Below are 17447 nucleotides of genomic sequence, written 5' to 3'. Positions count from 1 at the left end.
CAGCAACTAGAAGGATGTGCAACTGTGACGTACAACTATCTACTGGGGCTTTGGGGGAAAAAAAAAGGAGGAGGATTGGCAATAGATGTTAGCTCAGAGCCGGTCTTCCTCAGTAAAAAGAGGAGGATTAGCATGGATGTTAGCTCAGGGCTGATCTTCCTCAAAAAAAAAAAAAAAAGTAGAAAATAAGGGTGGTTTTAATCCTGTCACTCATAAATTAGTGACCTTTTGTCAAATCTGGTAGGTTTCATAATTTTCGGGGGGATATTTTTCTAGTTCTCAGAAATAATTGATTTTGGTTACTGTGACATAATAAGAAATACATTTGGTCTCTTCCCCTAGTTCCTGACTTAGAGCTCCTAAAACTCTTGTAATTTAGTGAGTGATTGGGTGACAGGAGCATCTTTTGTTATAATATTTGGTCTTAGTCCCTGGTTCCCAACACAAGAGCTTCTAAGACCCCTTGGAGAGACCAGACTGTCTTTCTGTACGCTAACAAGGTGACTCCCAGAGGATGGGGACTGGTTGTTAGAGGAACCAACCATGTGATTAGAGGGTTGGAACTTTCAGCCCCATTATCTGACCTCCAGAGACAGGAGAGGGGCTGGAGATTGAGTTCAATCACCAAGCGGCGATGATTTAACCACTTATGTCTACTTAACGCAACCTCCACAAAAATGCTAAACAATGGGGTTCGGAGAGCTTCCTCATCCTGTGAAGACACTGAGGTGCCAGGAGAGTGACATGCCCAGAGAGGGCATGCCCTTTACCCTATACCCTACCCTACACCCTTTACCCGATATTCTGCCCTTTGCATCGCTTCCACGTGGCTGTTCCTGAATTCGAACCTTTATAATAAATCGCTAACAGTTAAGTAAAGCATCTATCTGAGTTCTGTGAGTTGTTCTAGTAAATTATCAAACCCAAGAAGTGAGTCACAGGAACCCCCGATTTACACTTGGTCAGTCAGAAATACTGGTGAAAATCTGGGGCTTGTGATTGGCTTCTGAAGTGGGGGGGCACTCTTGTAGGACTGAGCCCTTAACCTGTGGGTAACGACGGGTAGTTAGTGTCAGAATTATTTAATGTGAGGGAAAAACCCCCACATATTTGGTGTCAGAATACTGAGAGCAGAGGAAATAGCTTTTCCTTTAGTTTCACAGACCACAGCTATAAATTAGTGAAGACAGCATACAGAATTGAAATTTAGGACCTGACCCAAACCCATGACTTATGCTTTTGGACCAACATTGGATATAGAGCTTAGATCAGCTGATTTGAGACCAAAGAAGGCCCAGAAACTTTTTGGACTTATACCTCTTCAATTCTTGTTTAGTCAAGCAGCGAAACATGCTGAAGCTCTTAACGATGAAAAAGATTATTAATGCAACCCAGAAGGCAAATCCCACAGACTTACAGAAGAAATCATAAACAAAAAATGTTTTCAAATACCACATACCTTTGGAAAGATTGGTCAAACGGTCTGATCATCCGACAAATGCAAATTGTGACATATTCTTGACTTTTAAAACAGTGTTACAACAATATGCTTTAATTTTGCACACTCATACTTGAATTTTGGCATTTTTGTTTCACAAATCCTCTAACTGGTTACCATGTTCAAAGATATGTACATTTACATTTCTTTTAATTTCACCCTCTCCTCATACTCTACCTAACCATGGTGCCTTGACCTATTAGAAACATCAACATAAGGAAACTCAAGATAAAGCTTATAAAAATCCAAATATAACCTAGGATCTTTAAACTGATCCATGGATGAGATTCACAAAATGAGTGAACTCCTTGAAACCCAAGCGTAATTCTGTGTGAAGGCACACATGTTTGTAGGGAGAAGATCCTTTGCTGCTATGTATTCTGTAAGGCAGATATCTCTAACGTTGGACAGGTAAGTAACCACAGGATCATGAAATCATGTGCTATGCATTTGCCTAAAAAAACTAAATATTTATGTTTTCATAATGGTTTTCACTTCCAAGGATGAAATAAAAATACATATCAACATATAAATATGTACATGCAATTTTTGCTGAAATGAAATATGACATGCTGGTGCTATATGTTTTGACAGGATCCTATGAAGAGTTATTCCGACTTGGAAGGCGGTGACTAGGAGGGCCTCTGCTATGGAGGGAATCTGGGTGAGGAATATGGCCTCAGAAGCACAGGACAGCTTTCAAGCTAATGCCTTTCCTACATACTTCTTAGTTTTCTATTTAACTTAATTCAATTAAACATAGAAAAACTAGTGTCTCTGGTTACACACTTCCCGCTGGTCTCTAGCAAGATCTGTCTATTGAGCTTGGTCAAGATTCAAAGCAAGGTAAAGAGGTACTACTGAGAGGCTTTATCGAAATAGTATGCAAACCACTCAGAACAGTTTATAGGATTTTGTTCAACAAACGCTAATTCTCCTGTTTTCCTTTCCGTCCATTGTTTGTTACCAGGTCTGTCCTTAAAAGCTCTCAAGTTAATGCGTTCCCTTGTGCTCACTAATTTATACAAATCACTAAAAATAAATGAATGATGAATGAATAAATAATAAATACATAGGTATGAGATAATTATTTACATCTCTCATTGATGATTTTCAATCTAGCAGTCTTTAAGTACATTCTGATCAGTGTTACAAAATTTTGGTTACATTCGAAACTTGAGGATAGAATGTCTTAAACGCCTTAGTACTCATCTCTCTCAATGCCTTCACATATTACGAACTCAGGAAATAATTTTTAACTTATTTACCATCCATTATATTAAGATGCAGATGTATCAAATTTAACTTGGAGATATATGCTATCTACATACATTCCATAAATGCTTCATATTTCTTTTGCAACCAAAAGTAATCAGTAGAAAATGATGGGTTGTAGAGAAAAGGGCAGTTAGCAATATCATAAAAACTAAAATAGCCAATAACCTCAATTTCTTTTTGCTTTAGAAAACATAGTTACACCAACATTCGTGTTGGCTAAAGACTGATTTAATTAGAACTGACATCCCATATTGGCTAAAAATTGATTTCTTTGGCACCTCCTCATGCATCACTAGTTTGCCTGCCACTGAACAGCCAATAATTGCTGTTCTTATTTTTCTCCAATGATTGCTGCTTCTTATTGAATATTTATTGCCCTGCTACTAGAATTCACCAAATGGAAGTCACCAAAATCTCAACATAGGAACAAAACCATGTTCCTTAAGGATAAGTCTCACAAATCATTATACTAATGTTCTACCAAAGAATTCTATGAAGAAGTTGTCAGGAATCTCAGCAAAATTTAACATTCGGCTAAACTATTCAGAAATGAGAAAGGAAAGGGTGCTGGTGCTAAAGAAACTGCCAAAATTATTTTTGCTCAATTAAATGTTGAGAGGCTGGGCTGGCCCCGTGGCTTAGTGGTTGGGTGCACGTGCTCTGCTGCTGGCGGCCTGGGTTCGGATCCCGGGCATGCACCGATGCACCGCTAGTCTGGCCATGCTGGGGCCGTGTCCCACATGCAGCAACTGGAAGGATGTGCAGCTATGACATACAACTATCTACTGGGGCTTTGGGGGGAAAAAATAAATAAATAAAATTATTGGGGCCGGCCCCGTGGCTTAGCGGTTAAGTGCGCGCGCCCCATTGCTGGCGGCCCGGGTTCGCATCCCAGGCGCGCACCGACGCACCACTTCTCCGGCCATGCTGAGGCCGCATCCCACGTACAGCAACTAGAAGGATGTGCATCTATGACATACACTATCCACTGGGGCTTTGGGGGAAAAAAATAAATAAAAAATTAAAAAAAAAAATAAATGTTGAGAGTCTGAGTGCGAAGCAGTAGATATAAGCATGGAATTAATTTTAGTGTGGATAAAATGGATCTAATCATGAGACAATGGAAAAAACCAAACAACACTACTGGCACACAGACAGCTGGATACACACAAAAACATTTCCTTATTCTCACTGCCACTTAAAAATGCTTAAAAGTTGCTGAAGTCAGGAAAATATGATGTTGTCTAATGGAAGATTTAGACTAAGTATCTGTAAAGACACCAAAAATCTCAGAATTATAAAGAAAGGTTTGGTTATTTCTCTCTCATCTTTAAAACATTTCAATTCTTACTAATTAGGCGCTCCTAAGCTTTTCCAGACCTAAGCCAACAATGGAAAGTTTATTTTAAACAGAAATTCCTATCCAGACTTTGGTTTAACTGTACGGGATCCTACTTAAGTCTAATTTCTCTTTAGATTACAAAGAATGTTGAACAGCCAGGCAATATCGCTGTCTTTTCTCCATCTACGAAGCAGAATCCTGACAATTACAAGAGGCCCAGAGAGTATTTAGCTCAAATTTCATGAGGCCATGAGTTGCTTGAATATGAACTCGGATAAAGTAACAAACTAGAAGCACACAACTGTAGATAGCTGGTTGATAAAAGACGACAGGTTAGCTTTAAGTAGTACTTAAAAAGTTTGGTAGCTCAGTGGCCTCGAAGGGTGATGGAAGTTAACCATGTGTGATGTAACTTTCAAAAGAAATTTGTAACTTTTCTTGGGGGAAAAAAAAGTGTAACTCATTGATTTTCCAAGGAAATTTTTAGGAAAGTGAAAAAGTTCAAGGGGCTGGTCCTTAGAAGAGTCACTAGCCCTCAAGAGAGTTAAGAGTTTATCCTGAGTGCAAAGACACAAGTATTTTATTTTTATTCCTAGGGAAAGTAAAGCTGTTTTAACTATTATTTAACTATTATAATATTCAAAGTATTTATTTAAACCAAATATATATATATATATTTCTAAATAGGAGTCAAACAACGCACTTTTAGTTTGGCCATTCAGTGTATCAGACAGTAGGCATGTAATTAACTAAAAAGGAAATTCAGAAGAGAAAGCACACACAGACACAGGGACTCACAACAGAAATTCATAGTAGAGCAAGGAATTCTAGTTGCACAAAAACATCATTTCATGATACTTCCAAGCTTGGGTTTAAAAATATAGATAAAAGCACGGATTAAACCTGAGCTTCAACGAGACTGCGTGAAAACAATCCATGTTATTTCAGAATCCTATGTCTGAGAAGTTTGGGACTGGATGGTAGATTTGGTCAGGGCTAAGGGGCTAATTGTTCTGAAGGTGATATCAGACACACAATAGCTGATAGTAGAAAAATCACTTTGACTAATTCATTCCTTATATGCAACTAACATTTACGGAATATTTCATATTTTCCCGGCAGTGTGTTAAATATGAAGATCTCAGAAATATTTATTTATAGCTCAAATAGAAGTAAGACATGACCTTCCTCAGATAATAACTGGCAAGCTCTTGTTTTATGCCTTTCAAAGGCAACATATAAAAGTTCTCAAGAAGGGATTTAGAATTTTCTCGCATTTTCCAAGGTGCCGAGCTAAGTGTCATGTTAAGCCATATGTGAAAATTTAAATGAAACACTCAGACAAAGATGGTAACTTAACAAAAATGGCAGGTAATGCCAAGATTGCAGGCCTGTGACTATCCAGCCCCAGTTTTTATTACATGGGAGAGTTTTATGCATTTCTAGGTAAGAATTCAACAGGAATCCTTGGATCAAGCGACAACAATCTGATTTTTTTGGACAGTAAAATAGTTCTTCCTAATCCAGTTTTTAATTTTTATTTCAAATAAACATGTGGTCTAATTCTACATGAAGTGATCAACAGGCCCAGAATAAACATGATTATGACCAATCTGAAATTATCCCTTTGATAGTACATGAAGCTTGGGCAAACATTCTTCTTGTGACTATCTTTCCTGTGGTGGCTGATGGGACTGAACCAAAAGATTTGAAATGTGCAATTGTTAAAGACTCCATTCAGTCCTCATCTTATTTTTAGCTCTATCAATGACCATTTAACAAGGATCTTACATCGGAGATTGGACTTTCAGCTGGAACGCTTCACTAAATGTCAGCTATTAAGATTCTGGCCTCAACACCCACCACCCTCCCCTGCTCTGGCAAATGATCCCGATGTCCAGACCCTGAAAGGCAGGTCCTGCAGAAAAAGAGAGAAACCAAGGAATTTTTTTCTCTAAAGAGATATAAACAGAATTTTACTGAGCAGTGCTAGGAGAGAGATTTTTTTCTGAATGAAATTAAAATGCTAATGTGAATATTCTTTCTCAAAAGCTTTTTGTTCAGAGTGGAAGTATGGTCTAGCAAGACGGCGCTGCAGTGGTCAATTGTGGTTTACAGCCCCACCCTGTCCCTTACTAGTGATGTCACCATGGACCAGCCACTCAATCTCAGTGATGTCATCTGTAGAACAGGTTCAATACTATCCTGCTACCTGGAAGAGTACCAGAAGCTCTTTTATGGTTCCTCACAGCTGTCTGCACTATAACTTTAACATAGAAAGAAAGATCAAAATGGTGAACCAGTGTAAGTGGGCGATTTTTGGTTTAGTTACATAACGTACACTAGATTGTCACTTCCAGCCAAGATTCAAGTAATGGTAACCAGATTTATCCTCCTGCCTAAAACAAAACAAAAAAATGGACAAAATATGTGGAACGATGTTTCTGCAAGATATTAGACATCAGGTGAAGGACAGGGATCCCTAAGAAATGGGAAACAAATATGGTGAGCTCTATGATTGTCGAAGTTTACTGCCTTGAGTTTCCGGGCTGTGGCTTTGGATGGGGAAACCCAGGCAGAGCCTGGTGGACTCCCAGAGTTGAGGATGTTGAATGAGGGTCTGGTGAGACCAAGGTGGCTAGAGTTTACAGGACAGAGTACCAGAGAGGAGAGAGTTGCTCAGAGAGAGAACCCAGAGATTACCAGACAGTACCCCTTGAGACTGTAGCTGAGTGATGATCAGCACATGCATGTGAAAGAAAGTGACTAAGGCCAGGGTAAAAAAATGTCCAAAAGGATTAGAGGTAACAGTGTCTGGCAGTCACAGAAGGTCAGGAATAGTACCTGTTCCCATCATCCAGGCGGGAAAACAACGTTTTGTGGTAGATTACTTCAGAAGGATCTTGCCTCAGTAGAGGGGGATAACTAGCCAGAGGCTGATAACTACTCTGATCCCACCTAACAAATCTGAAAAGCAAAACCCAAAAGGATAAAACAGTTTCCAAGTAATTTAACTACATTCCAGCACAAAGCTCAAGGATATCTATAGGTGTACAAAAATACCCAGCACTCAACAAGGTAAAATTCACAATGTCTAACAACCAATAAAAAATTACTAGGCATGAAATGATGCAAGAAAATAACACACACAATAAAGAAAAATCAATCAAAACTGACCCAAAGCTGACACAGATGTTAGAAGTAGCAACCAAGGATATTAAAAGTAACTATAATGCATTCCATAGGTTCAAACAGTTAAGTGAAGATATGGAAGATATTAAAAAAAAAAAAAACAGAAACCTGGATTGAACTTCCAGATGTGAAAACTACAATGTCTGAGATGAAAAACAGCCAAATGAGATTAACAGCAGATTGAAATACACTATGGTGCATCATCATCAAATTGCTCAAAAATAGTAATAAAGAGAAAATCTTAAAAGTAGTCAGGTAAAAAAAGACATGTTATTTACAGAGACATAAAGAAAAGGATGATATCCGTATTCTTGTTAGAAACAATGAAAACAAGACAATGGAGAATCATCTTTAAAGTAGTAAAAGAAAAAAACTTCATCTTAGAATTCTATAGCCAGCTAAAATGTCTTTCAAAAGCAAAGGCGAAAAAAAAAATATTTTCAGACGTACCAAGCAAAAGAACCCTTCACCAATCTACATGCATTGAATGAAGTTTTAAAGGAAGTTCTTTGGGTGAAAGGAAAATGATTCCAAATGGATCTACACTAGGAATGAAAAGCACCAGAAACGGTAACTATATAGGTATATAAATATTTTTCTTAGTATGTAAAACTCTTTAAAAGATAACTGACTCTTTAAAGAAAAATAACAATAATGCAGTATTGAAGCAACACAGCAACAGCCCAAAGACTGGGAGAGGAGACACAGAAGAACTCTATCACAAGGTTCTTGTAATATATGTGAAGTGGTATAGTATCACTTGTACTGATGTGATAACATTGTGAAAAGTTAAAAACGTTTTCCATAAACCCTAAAGCAACCACCAAAATAACAAAATACAGACTTATAGCTAAAAGGCCAACAAAGGAGATAAAACAGAATACTAAAAAATATGCAATTAGTCCAAAAGGTGGCAAAAGAGGAAAAATGGAACAAGGAACAGATGGAATAAACAAAACGAATAACAAGATGATAGATTTAGCCATATCATATCAATAATTTCATTAAATATACACAGTTTTCTCAATTACAAAGCAAGACACAACTACACGCTGCCTACAAGAAACGCACTTCAAATATAAAGACAAATCAGTTAAACAAAAGTACGAGGATGGAAAATGCTACCCTATACTAACATTAATCAAAAGAAAGCTCAACTAGCTTTATTAATATTAGACAAAGTAGATTTCAGAGCAAAACATATTACCAAGGACAAAGAAGGTCATCTCATAATGATCAGGGGGCCAAAGAGGACATAACAACCCTGAATGTTTATGCACCAAAAAAACAGAGCCTCACAATACACAAAACCTGATAGCACTGCATAGGAGAAACAGACCAATCCACAGTTATCATCAGAGATGTCATATCCCTTGCTCAATAATGGACAGAACAAGTAGACATAATGTCCACACTCATACTCAGAACATTCCCTATGCCCAAAGTAAACTATCCCAAGAAGCCTCATTGGGGAAATTTATTCCTTCATTGCTTGGTAAGCCTTTGGGGGCATTAATCATTAAAAACCACAAATAAGACTCCTTGATGCTGATGTCATGTCATTCCCTCCAGAGAATATGGCCACTGCTCTGAGCAGGAAATTTGAGTTCTAGTTCCTGTGGGTCCAGTAAAAATCCTTGTAACTCAGCCAAATTCAACTTTTCTTGACCTCAGTTACACCGCTTAACATGAGGAGGGGGCTGGGCTAGGTTATGTCTAAAGTCCTTCTAGCTTTTGTGGTTCCACGACTTCAACCATGTCAGGAATTGTCATCGCCTCAGGAATATCAAATCAAGTATATCTTGCACTTTGAGTCCCTGGGATGCCTGTCCGACTTCTCGGTAGAAAGGTGTAAGTATCTACTGTGCTGAGACGGCCCTGTGGAGGCAGCTGCCAGTGACCCTTTAACTTGCAAGATGGGATGGAAGGAGGTTGAACCTGTGAATAACAGTGCTCATAGCATCTCTCCAGATTTCTTTCTTATGGTCCCCAGTGCCCCCACCCCTACTGTCTGTGCTGTACTCTGAAGTGAGTTGTGAGGCAACACCTACCCGAGGGGGAACAGCCTGCAGCGCGGTGATGTAGTTCTCCAGAGCCAGGCGGCGGCGGTCATTGAGCATGGCTTCCACTCGGGCCATGTGTGTCTCCACCAACTGCTGTCTCTCGTTGGCTGCCTCCTGCTCCAGAGATTCCACTTTCTCCTGGAAATGCTGCCATCGCAGACACATGCACGTGTCAATCAGGTGCAAGTAGGATGAACAAGTAGGACGGGGTAGCAAATTCAAGTCTTTTAAAATAGATCATATTCTATTCTATTAAAAAATTTCACAGTCGCTCCAAGATTTTGACTAATTCAGCATGTTTTATGGGTTACCTCCCTTCCCTGCACTCCATCCCCAAACCTAATTTCTCATTCTAAGTCACTCTTTTATATGGTCCCTGAAGACTGATTTGACTAACCATAACGTAGGATAAATTTCTGTATTCTGGAAACTAAATTACATTGCGTATTAAAAAAAAATTCCTCTCTTACGGAAACGACTTTAATTTAAGAAAATGACCATCATAATCTCACGGTTTACTTAAAACAATTTTGAGGGGCGTTCCAGTCAAAAACCTAATTATCATGTAATTTTTGCCAGCGAAAGAAGTAGCAGAAGACTACGGCAACCAAAAAGATATATTATTGATAAAAAGTAGACTGCAAGTAACAAGACGAGTTTTATGGAAATGAATTATTACTTGAGTTAATTGGGAGCAAATACAAGGCAGGGTTTAAGCAATTCAATTACTAGACAACGATTAGCAAGTCTAAGACGATGGGTATATGAACAATCATGTATGAGGTTCCAGCAGATGATGGAAAACTTGCAGACACTCAACAAACAGGGGCTGCTGGCACGTGCTGCCTGGCGGAGGAGGACTTTTACCTGGATAACTGCTTTCTTATCGGCTTTAGGCAAGTTCTTTGCTTGACGTTCTGCCTCTTCCCATTCTCTCATGACCTACAAAATGAGAAAACATTTGAATTTAAAATCATCAGTTCTTTTTTCAAATACAGATTTAATACGATGGATGATTATGTTTTTCTTCTATATTTGACATTTTAGACATTTAAAAAAATTATCACATTCCCTTCCTATCTCAATAATATTTCAGGTCCCACTAAAATGTAAACAATCTATCATAGCAGCATATTAAACATAAATGTTCATGTTTATTGCAGGAATATAGCCCTTTGAAGCAAAGTTGGTCTTTTTTCTTTTCCTGAGAAATGGCTGAAAGTCTTTTATTTGAGGTGCACAAATGTCAAAGATTCATAAAAGGCATATATTTCCTGAACAAAGTTTTCCAACATTAAATTGAACGCACTGGTTTTAGTCTTTTGGGAAAGCAAGTTATAAAATTTCAAACTGTCTATGTTTCAAATAGTATGGCGGGAAAAAAGCATATATAACATTTTATGCCTGTGTACACATTCCATGAACAAAGTGCCAAAAAGAAGTACATGATGAAGGAAGCAAAAGAAGACTTCAGGAAAAGAAGACTTTTGTTGTTAAAATCCTAAGATCCACCCCATTAAAGAACTGATGGGTAATTAGGGCCTTTTGCTTGCCAACTCATATCATGAACTGTAAAGAATATCCTAAATACCTCCAGAAATCCCAAGAGAGTATATACACTATAATGTTCGGAATGTAGCAAAAAGTATTCTTGGCAAGTAACGCTAATTTAGTAACCAGGCTAATCTGTTTTGTAGGCAAATAAAGCTTCCTCTTCTCATCTTTGATGTTCACCCAGGATTTCCCGGAGACAAGTTCATTCACTGATCTGAACGTGAAGAGGAAAAACGTCTGCGGCTGTGCATCTTGTTGGACGAAAACGATTCTTGGATTCTTACCACCTATGGCTGCCTTTTCCTTTTCCAGTGTACTACTTGCTGTCAAGCAGTATTTTTTTTAAGTGCAACTCGTACCTGAGCTAGGTAAAATAAAAAACAGAAAGATCAAGGAAGCAAAAGATCAGTGTGTTGATAGATATGTACTTGCATACCTGTGGACTTCCAAAGCATGAGAGAACTTGATTTCTGTACTGTAAGAGCCTGTTATTTATAGGTATTTATCCCTAAGGAATTGATTTTTCTGACGTCCTTCAAGATCGCATAAAAAAAGAACCTTGGAATAAATAACTATTGGTAGAAAAGTTGTATGAGATAATACCCCATTAAATCACCATATGGGTTTTTAATTAGATACTTTATTGTCTATTAGCATTAATTCGCTATATAAGATTCAAGACAAGCTTCCCCATGTTGTTTTCATGAAATTATGCAGAAAATAGGATGGAATGAATTTTCTATTACACTTGAAGAGCATGTAAAAAATAACCTAAAAAGTTCACAGCAAAATTAGGAAAAATGCCCCGCCTTCATGAACAAGAAGAGAACACAGAAGAAACACATGGCCTCAGATGCTCTGGTGTCTCCAAGAGTTAATGAAGGGCACCTGTGGCGAGGGGGCTATTGAAGACTACTTTTGCTTTATAGATGAGATAAGGTTTGCAATAAAAATATTTCAATTTCCTGCTTCGAGAATGTTCACTGTGGTGGTATTCTACCACGAATTCTTCAGGCAAGGAATCTTAAAATTGGTTTGAGAGAGAAGTCAAATGTCTTAATTGGAATGTGAAAAACTGATTTCCTGCATTACATTAAAATTTTTACCATCTCACTTTGTATATTCAGAACCTGGACTTTCAGCTCTGAGCAGGGGAATCCATGGAATAATGAAGGAGATTTATTTAGCTAATGAATTGAAAATAGGCATTCCTATAGAAATGAAATAAAATTTGGATTTTCAGAGCAATTTAATAATATCCTACACCCTCACAAATTAAACCTATACCATCACCTATACCATCACGCTAGGCCTACTTACTGAAAAGTAAAAACACACACCATAGGCTCAACAACTCTCTTTGAATGATGGCTTCCACCGAGGCACACTGATAAGAGATAACATTACCGCTGACCTGCTGCATATCAGACCCTGTATTAAGTGCTTTACAAAATCTATCTCATCTAATCGATTCCCCACCACAGCCTGCGAGATCAGGCATGGTCATCCCCATTTTATGGACCAGGGTAAGTTACCTGTTCAAGGTCATGCAGGAAAAAAATGGATGAAGAAGGATATAAACCAAGATCTTCGTGGCTCTAAAGACCATCCTTTTGCCCCCTATGGCCCAATTTCCCACTAAAAAATGGCAGACCCAACAGGTAAGCTAAGTTTATTTATATTTGGTGACAGGAAAAAGGGCTGTTACTAAGATGTTGACGCTTATATTAAAAATAATAAATTTAGAGAAAGGTCAACTTTCATTTTGAAGAGCTTCATTTTAAGGATATGTTAAAACTGCTAAATTCATACTTATATATATTTAAATATATATAATATATAAATATATTATATAATTATTGTAAATATATAATAATATAAGCATTTATAGACTGTTTAGATTCTAATATTTGCTAGATACTACTCATAACATAACAGAAATCTGTAAGTTTAGAGTGATCACGAGCCCCAACAACAAATAAAAAACCCCAAATACAAAAAAACCCCCCAAATCCTCTGTATTTGTAAAAAATGAAATAAAAACTCTACTAAAAATCAATTAAAAACACTAAAATTTTTTAACTAAAAATTCTCAGGATCTAGACTTTGCAGCTGCTCCCCGTATTCTGATAAAGCAATTTTCCACTGCACACACAGAAGTATCAGTATCATCCAGATTTATGGATCCTCAAAGACTTGGCTGTTTCATGCAGAGAAAATGACAACTAATACAGAGAGATTTAAGAGGCAGGCAAGTTCAAAGTCAAACACTCCCCAAAATTCAGCACCATAGATTATGAAGATAAACTCTGATCTCAGGCGTTTCTCTTGCCTATAACCACCGGAATCTAGCAGACAACTCTGCTCCCGGAGAACGTCCCTTAAGACATCTCAGATATAGCAAATGACTGCAAAATGAGAAAATCTATCAAAACTTATATGAACTAAGTTATGGGTTAAACAGATGTGCTAAAGTAAAGTTATTATTCTAGGAGAGATCTCTAGTGTCTGCAACTAGTAGAGTATTTCAAATCAGTATTCTTAATAGGATCAAAATGACCAAAATATACTGGAGAAAAATTTCTGAACTTGTATTAAAAAAAAATGACTATTTAAGTGGATCTACGAAAGAAATGCGAGGTTAGTAAGTTGCCTTATATAAACTTATAGGGACTGAAAATTTACAATCTAGTTGGAGAGAGAAGACATATATCAAAAAATCACTAATAAAACTGAGGAACAAATATTTGAGATAAATGAAAAGAGGAATGACCCATCGTCCCATTCTGAGGACTACGTGGGGTATAGGGGATTGGTGAGATTTGCCAATGTGAACAAGAGTGGGAGGATCTTTCCAGAAGTCAACTCGGAGAGCAAAGCGAAGTCCAAGATGAGTTCAGCCTATGTTGAGCGGAGCGTCCAAACAAGAATCGCAGTTTAATGCTGCTGATGTGATGGTGGTAGCAGCCGGGGTGGGAGAGGAAGTAAGAAGACAGGAGTCAGGGTACACAGGGTTGGGGTACGGGAGTAGGCACTGGAAATGCCAAACTAAGCGCCATGTTTATTTTTGTTATTATTCTTTCTTTGGACTTCATTGTCCCAAAAATGGATTTTTAGAGCAGTAAGAAGGCTCTGAAAGCTTCAGAAACAAGCAGTGAGATAGGATTTAAGCTTCAAACACATCACTGCAGGGGCAATAAGTAGGACTCACAGTCACTCTATGCTTTGTTAACCATGATTATTTACCAGCTTGTGTCTTTCCTAATGAAAAGTCCCATTTTTCAAAAGAATTGGCTTCAGGTGAAACCTCAACTATTCGACTAGATTTCTAGTTCAACTTGCTTTTAAGTTTTCATCATGCACAGCAACTAGAACTGCACATTATAGTCCAGAGTGAAAGTATTATGAAAGTTTTTTTCCCCTTAATGTTCTTATTCCAAAGTAGATTCAAGTACCGTGGTTACTCATCTTTAAAACCAAACAAAACAAAAGAGTAATTGTGTCATGCATTTCTAGATAAACTAGTAGTTCTATATTTTAAAATACAGGTTTTATTATTATTTAGGTATGGCGAAGCCAACAGATCCGGAGAGGACTACCACTGAAAAGATGGTTTGTTACCTTTCCCAAGAGGAGGTGGCATGCTACACCATGGGGGGGTGTGGAGGGGGACACGGGGAAGCACCAGGGTTGGTCAGGAGACAGTGGGAGTGAGAGGAAAATGTGGACAGGAGCCTTTACTGTGGTTTCTGCAGGAATGAACGAGTGAGGCAGGGTAAACAGGCTTAGGATTGGCTAGTTTGAATAATTTTGGTGGGCTCTGGGGTTTAGAGGCTGTCCCGAGTTGTCTGGTATCTGGTTTGGGGTGAGTAGGGCAAGCGGATAGTGGCCCAGAGTGTAAGAGCCTGATAAAGAAGATAGTTGGGGAGTATGGGTTTTGGATAGGTGGGTTTGTGTACGAAAGGTGTGCCTACAGGCCAGTCATTTGCTACCTCTAGGAACTGGCTAACTCAGGGAGAGGCAGTCTCCCAAGGGTTAGTAAGGCCCCAGATGTCACATCTCCAGAAAATAAAAAGGTCCGATTAATGCAGTCTACTAAAGACTGATTATGATCTTAGAAAATATATGGCAGGCTGTTTCATGAATCTTGTTTAATGTTTATCATGAGAACTTTTAAGTATTTGTGCTAAATATGACAAGAATTAGTCACGTCTTCTGATATTTACACAGAATATTAACACCAAAAAAGAATGATTGACTTTAATCTGAGATCTTTCTTTATTCACTCATTTATGTTTCTTTGAATCTGACTTTTATTTGTTTTCTACATTCACTCTCAAGTGTATAGACTACAAGGTTCTGAACAGTGACTGGCAAGTAAGTACTAGATACATATTTGTTGAATGAAGAACCTGAGAAAGGGCTAAAATTCTCAGTATTATCTAACTCTAATACAACATCCAGCACCTGGTAATAGGCATAGCTTAAATTGTAGTTGATATTATTATATATAAATTAACCATGTTTTGGACACAAGTTATTTTTCAACTTGTTTCATAAAAAACCTGCTTAAAAAAATAGGGTTTGCAGCATGATGTAGTGAAAGGAGCATTGTACTAGGAGCAGGAAACACTTGGGTTCCAGGTGCCATCTCTGTGTTACCTACATGGCTTTGTTCTAGAGTGGGAAGCCAATCTATTGAACCTCTGTTACATTATCTATCATTTATGGGACTAGATGAAATGATCACTGCAGCTCACTTTGGTTTTAAGTTCCTATGGTCCTATGAATTAGCTTTGTAAGACATGTTAGGTTCAAAGTTATAATAATTTGGCATTTAATCCACAAATATTCATGTGTACTAAAGAACATTTTAAGGGATTTTAACTTACAACATCATGGTTACAGGACTATTCTATACACAGAGTAATAAAACCACTGAGAATGTTGTACACATAACTTAATTTGTGCTGACAAAATCCTACTATTCTTACTATACCCGGATGTTTCTTAGGTGGCATGCTCAAGGAGGATGCAAAAAAACCAAAATTGGTACCCTTTCAGCAAACATTTAAAATTAAAACTTTATGTCTTTAAACATCTGGCTAAAATTAAAGATCCCCACCCATTTCTAGACATTCATTGGCCATGAGGTCCCTGGGGAGACTCCAAGACAGAGGCAAGACCAGATTTCCCTAACATTGTAGGGCTGAAGGATGGAAAATCACCTTTACCTGCGACATTCTCTCACGGTGTTTGGCCTCCAGTCTCTCCTTGGCTTTCTGGAAATGGGCGTGTTCATTCTCATCTCCAGGTGTCTCGAGATATTTGTCAACGGCATCAGGGGTGCTGGCTGCTGTGGTAGGAACTATAAAGTAGAAGGGAAGGAGGTTTCAGAAGAGAAACAGAATACCCAATCATTTCAAAGAAAAGCCATATTTTCCGTTTATTCCAGAACAAAGAATTTAGGAAAGAAGCACACACAGGATGTTAATGCTGTTTAAGAGAACACCACGAGACATTTCGCAGCACAGTAAGGATATGTTTCACTCCTGTCAAGTGCAGGGTGAAGGAAAATCTTGAAAACAGTCCGTTTTGTGATTATAGTATTATACTTAAAATTCTCTGCAAAACAAGCATGCATAGAGCAAAAACAGTTGGTGTTTAATACAGACATGTTGCCCCAAATCCCTATGCTTTGCTAGACTAGTTTTTGTAATCTTCAAAGTAAATGATGGTATCACCAATATCATACCTTAAGATTCCTGCAAGAATCTAAAATTAGTCTATTCTAAAGAAATCTCAAAATTAGTCTATTGCAGAAAAACTGCACCTCAGAATAAAGGTAAATCCTACATTATGTATTTTAAACAGCTTGATTACAAAGCCATCTTTTGTGAGAGAGTATTTGAAACACTACCAAAAAACTCATAAACATCAATAAACGCATTTTTGAAATCACAAAGGGCCCTTTCTGCCTTCACAGATTTGGCAATAGTCAATCAATTCATTATACTGGCTGTCAAAACGAAAGTGATTTCTATTTTGAATTCCACTAATACTGCTGAGCAATATTATTGAGTTGCAACATATACTGCTATATTATGTGGAAAGAAATATCCATAAAATTGAAGCATGTACTATAAAACAAAAATGTTTAACTCAGGAGCTGAGTGAATTTTAATGCCTATACAAGCAGTTTTCCAAAAGATCAGTGACGACTTGTGAGAATTCAGAGTATTTATGAGCTTATTAAAGAAAAAAATGAAAAGAAAAAAAGATTTTCATTTAAAGAAAAAAGCACGTCAGCCGAAAAAATGAAATTAGGTGTTTTCACTATATTCTCAGGTCAAATCAATTTAAGTGTTTTATTCAAAAGGATATTCAAATATCACCAATGTCTTAAGTATTCTTCTTCACTAATCTTATCTAATTATTTGACTATTATATTTGAGATATAATATCCCAAACAGGACTTGAATGAGAAGAATTTATTGCTGAGTCATTTTGAAACTAAACT

The 17447-nt window shown here is 37.6% G+C and overlaps 1 protein-coding gene across 3 annotated transcripts in view; it reads right to left on the bottom strand.

Annotated features, from left to right (window-relative positions):
• Positions 1–17447, bottom strand: part of APP (amyloid beta precursor protein) — a 264561-nt gene that overhangs the window by 71033 nt on the left and 176081 nt on the right. For all 3 annotated transcript variants that reach the window (XM_087418186.1, XM_004429513.3, XM_004429515.3), the window contains 3 exons: positions 16162–16295; positions 10241–10315; positions 9362–9520 (listed from right to left, as the gene is read on the bottom strand). In XM_087418186.1, the coding sequence (XP_087274312.1) occupies positions 9362–9520; positions 10241–10315; positions 16162–16295 (368 nt within the window). The remainder of the gene's footprint in view (positions 1–9361; positions 9521–10240; positions 10316–16161; positions 16296–17447) is intronic.

The sequence above is a fragment of the Ceratotherium simum genome, chromosome 27 (assembly GCF_057802395.1).
Source record: "Ceratotherium simum simum isolate JZ-2026a chromosome 27, ASM5780239v1, whole genome shotgun sequence".
Classification (NCBI taxonomy): domain Eukaryota; kingdom Metazoa; phylum Chordata; class Mammalia; order Perissodactyla; family Rhinocerotidae; genus Ceratotherium; species Ceratotherium simum.
The sequence above is the reverse complement of the archived record's forward strand: the minus strand, read 5'-3'. Positions and strand labels throughout refer to the sequence as shown.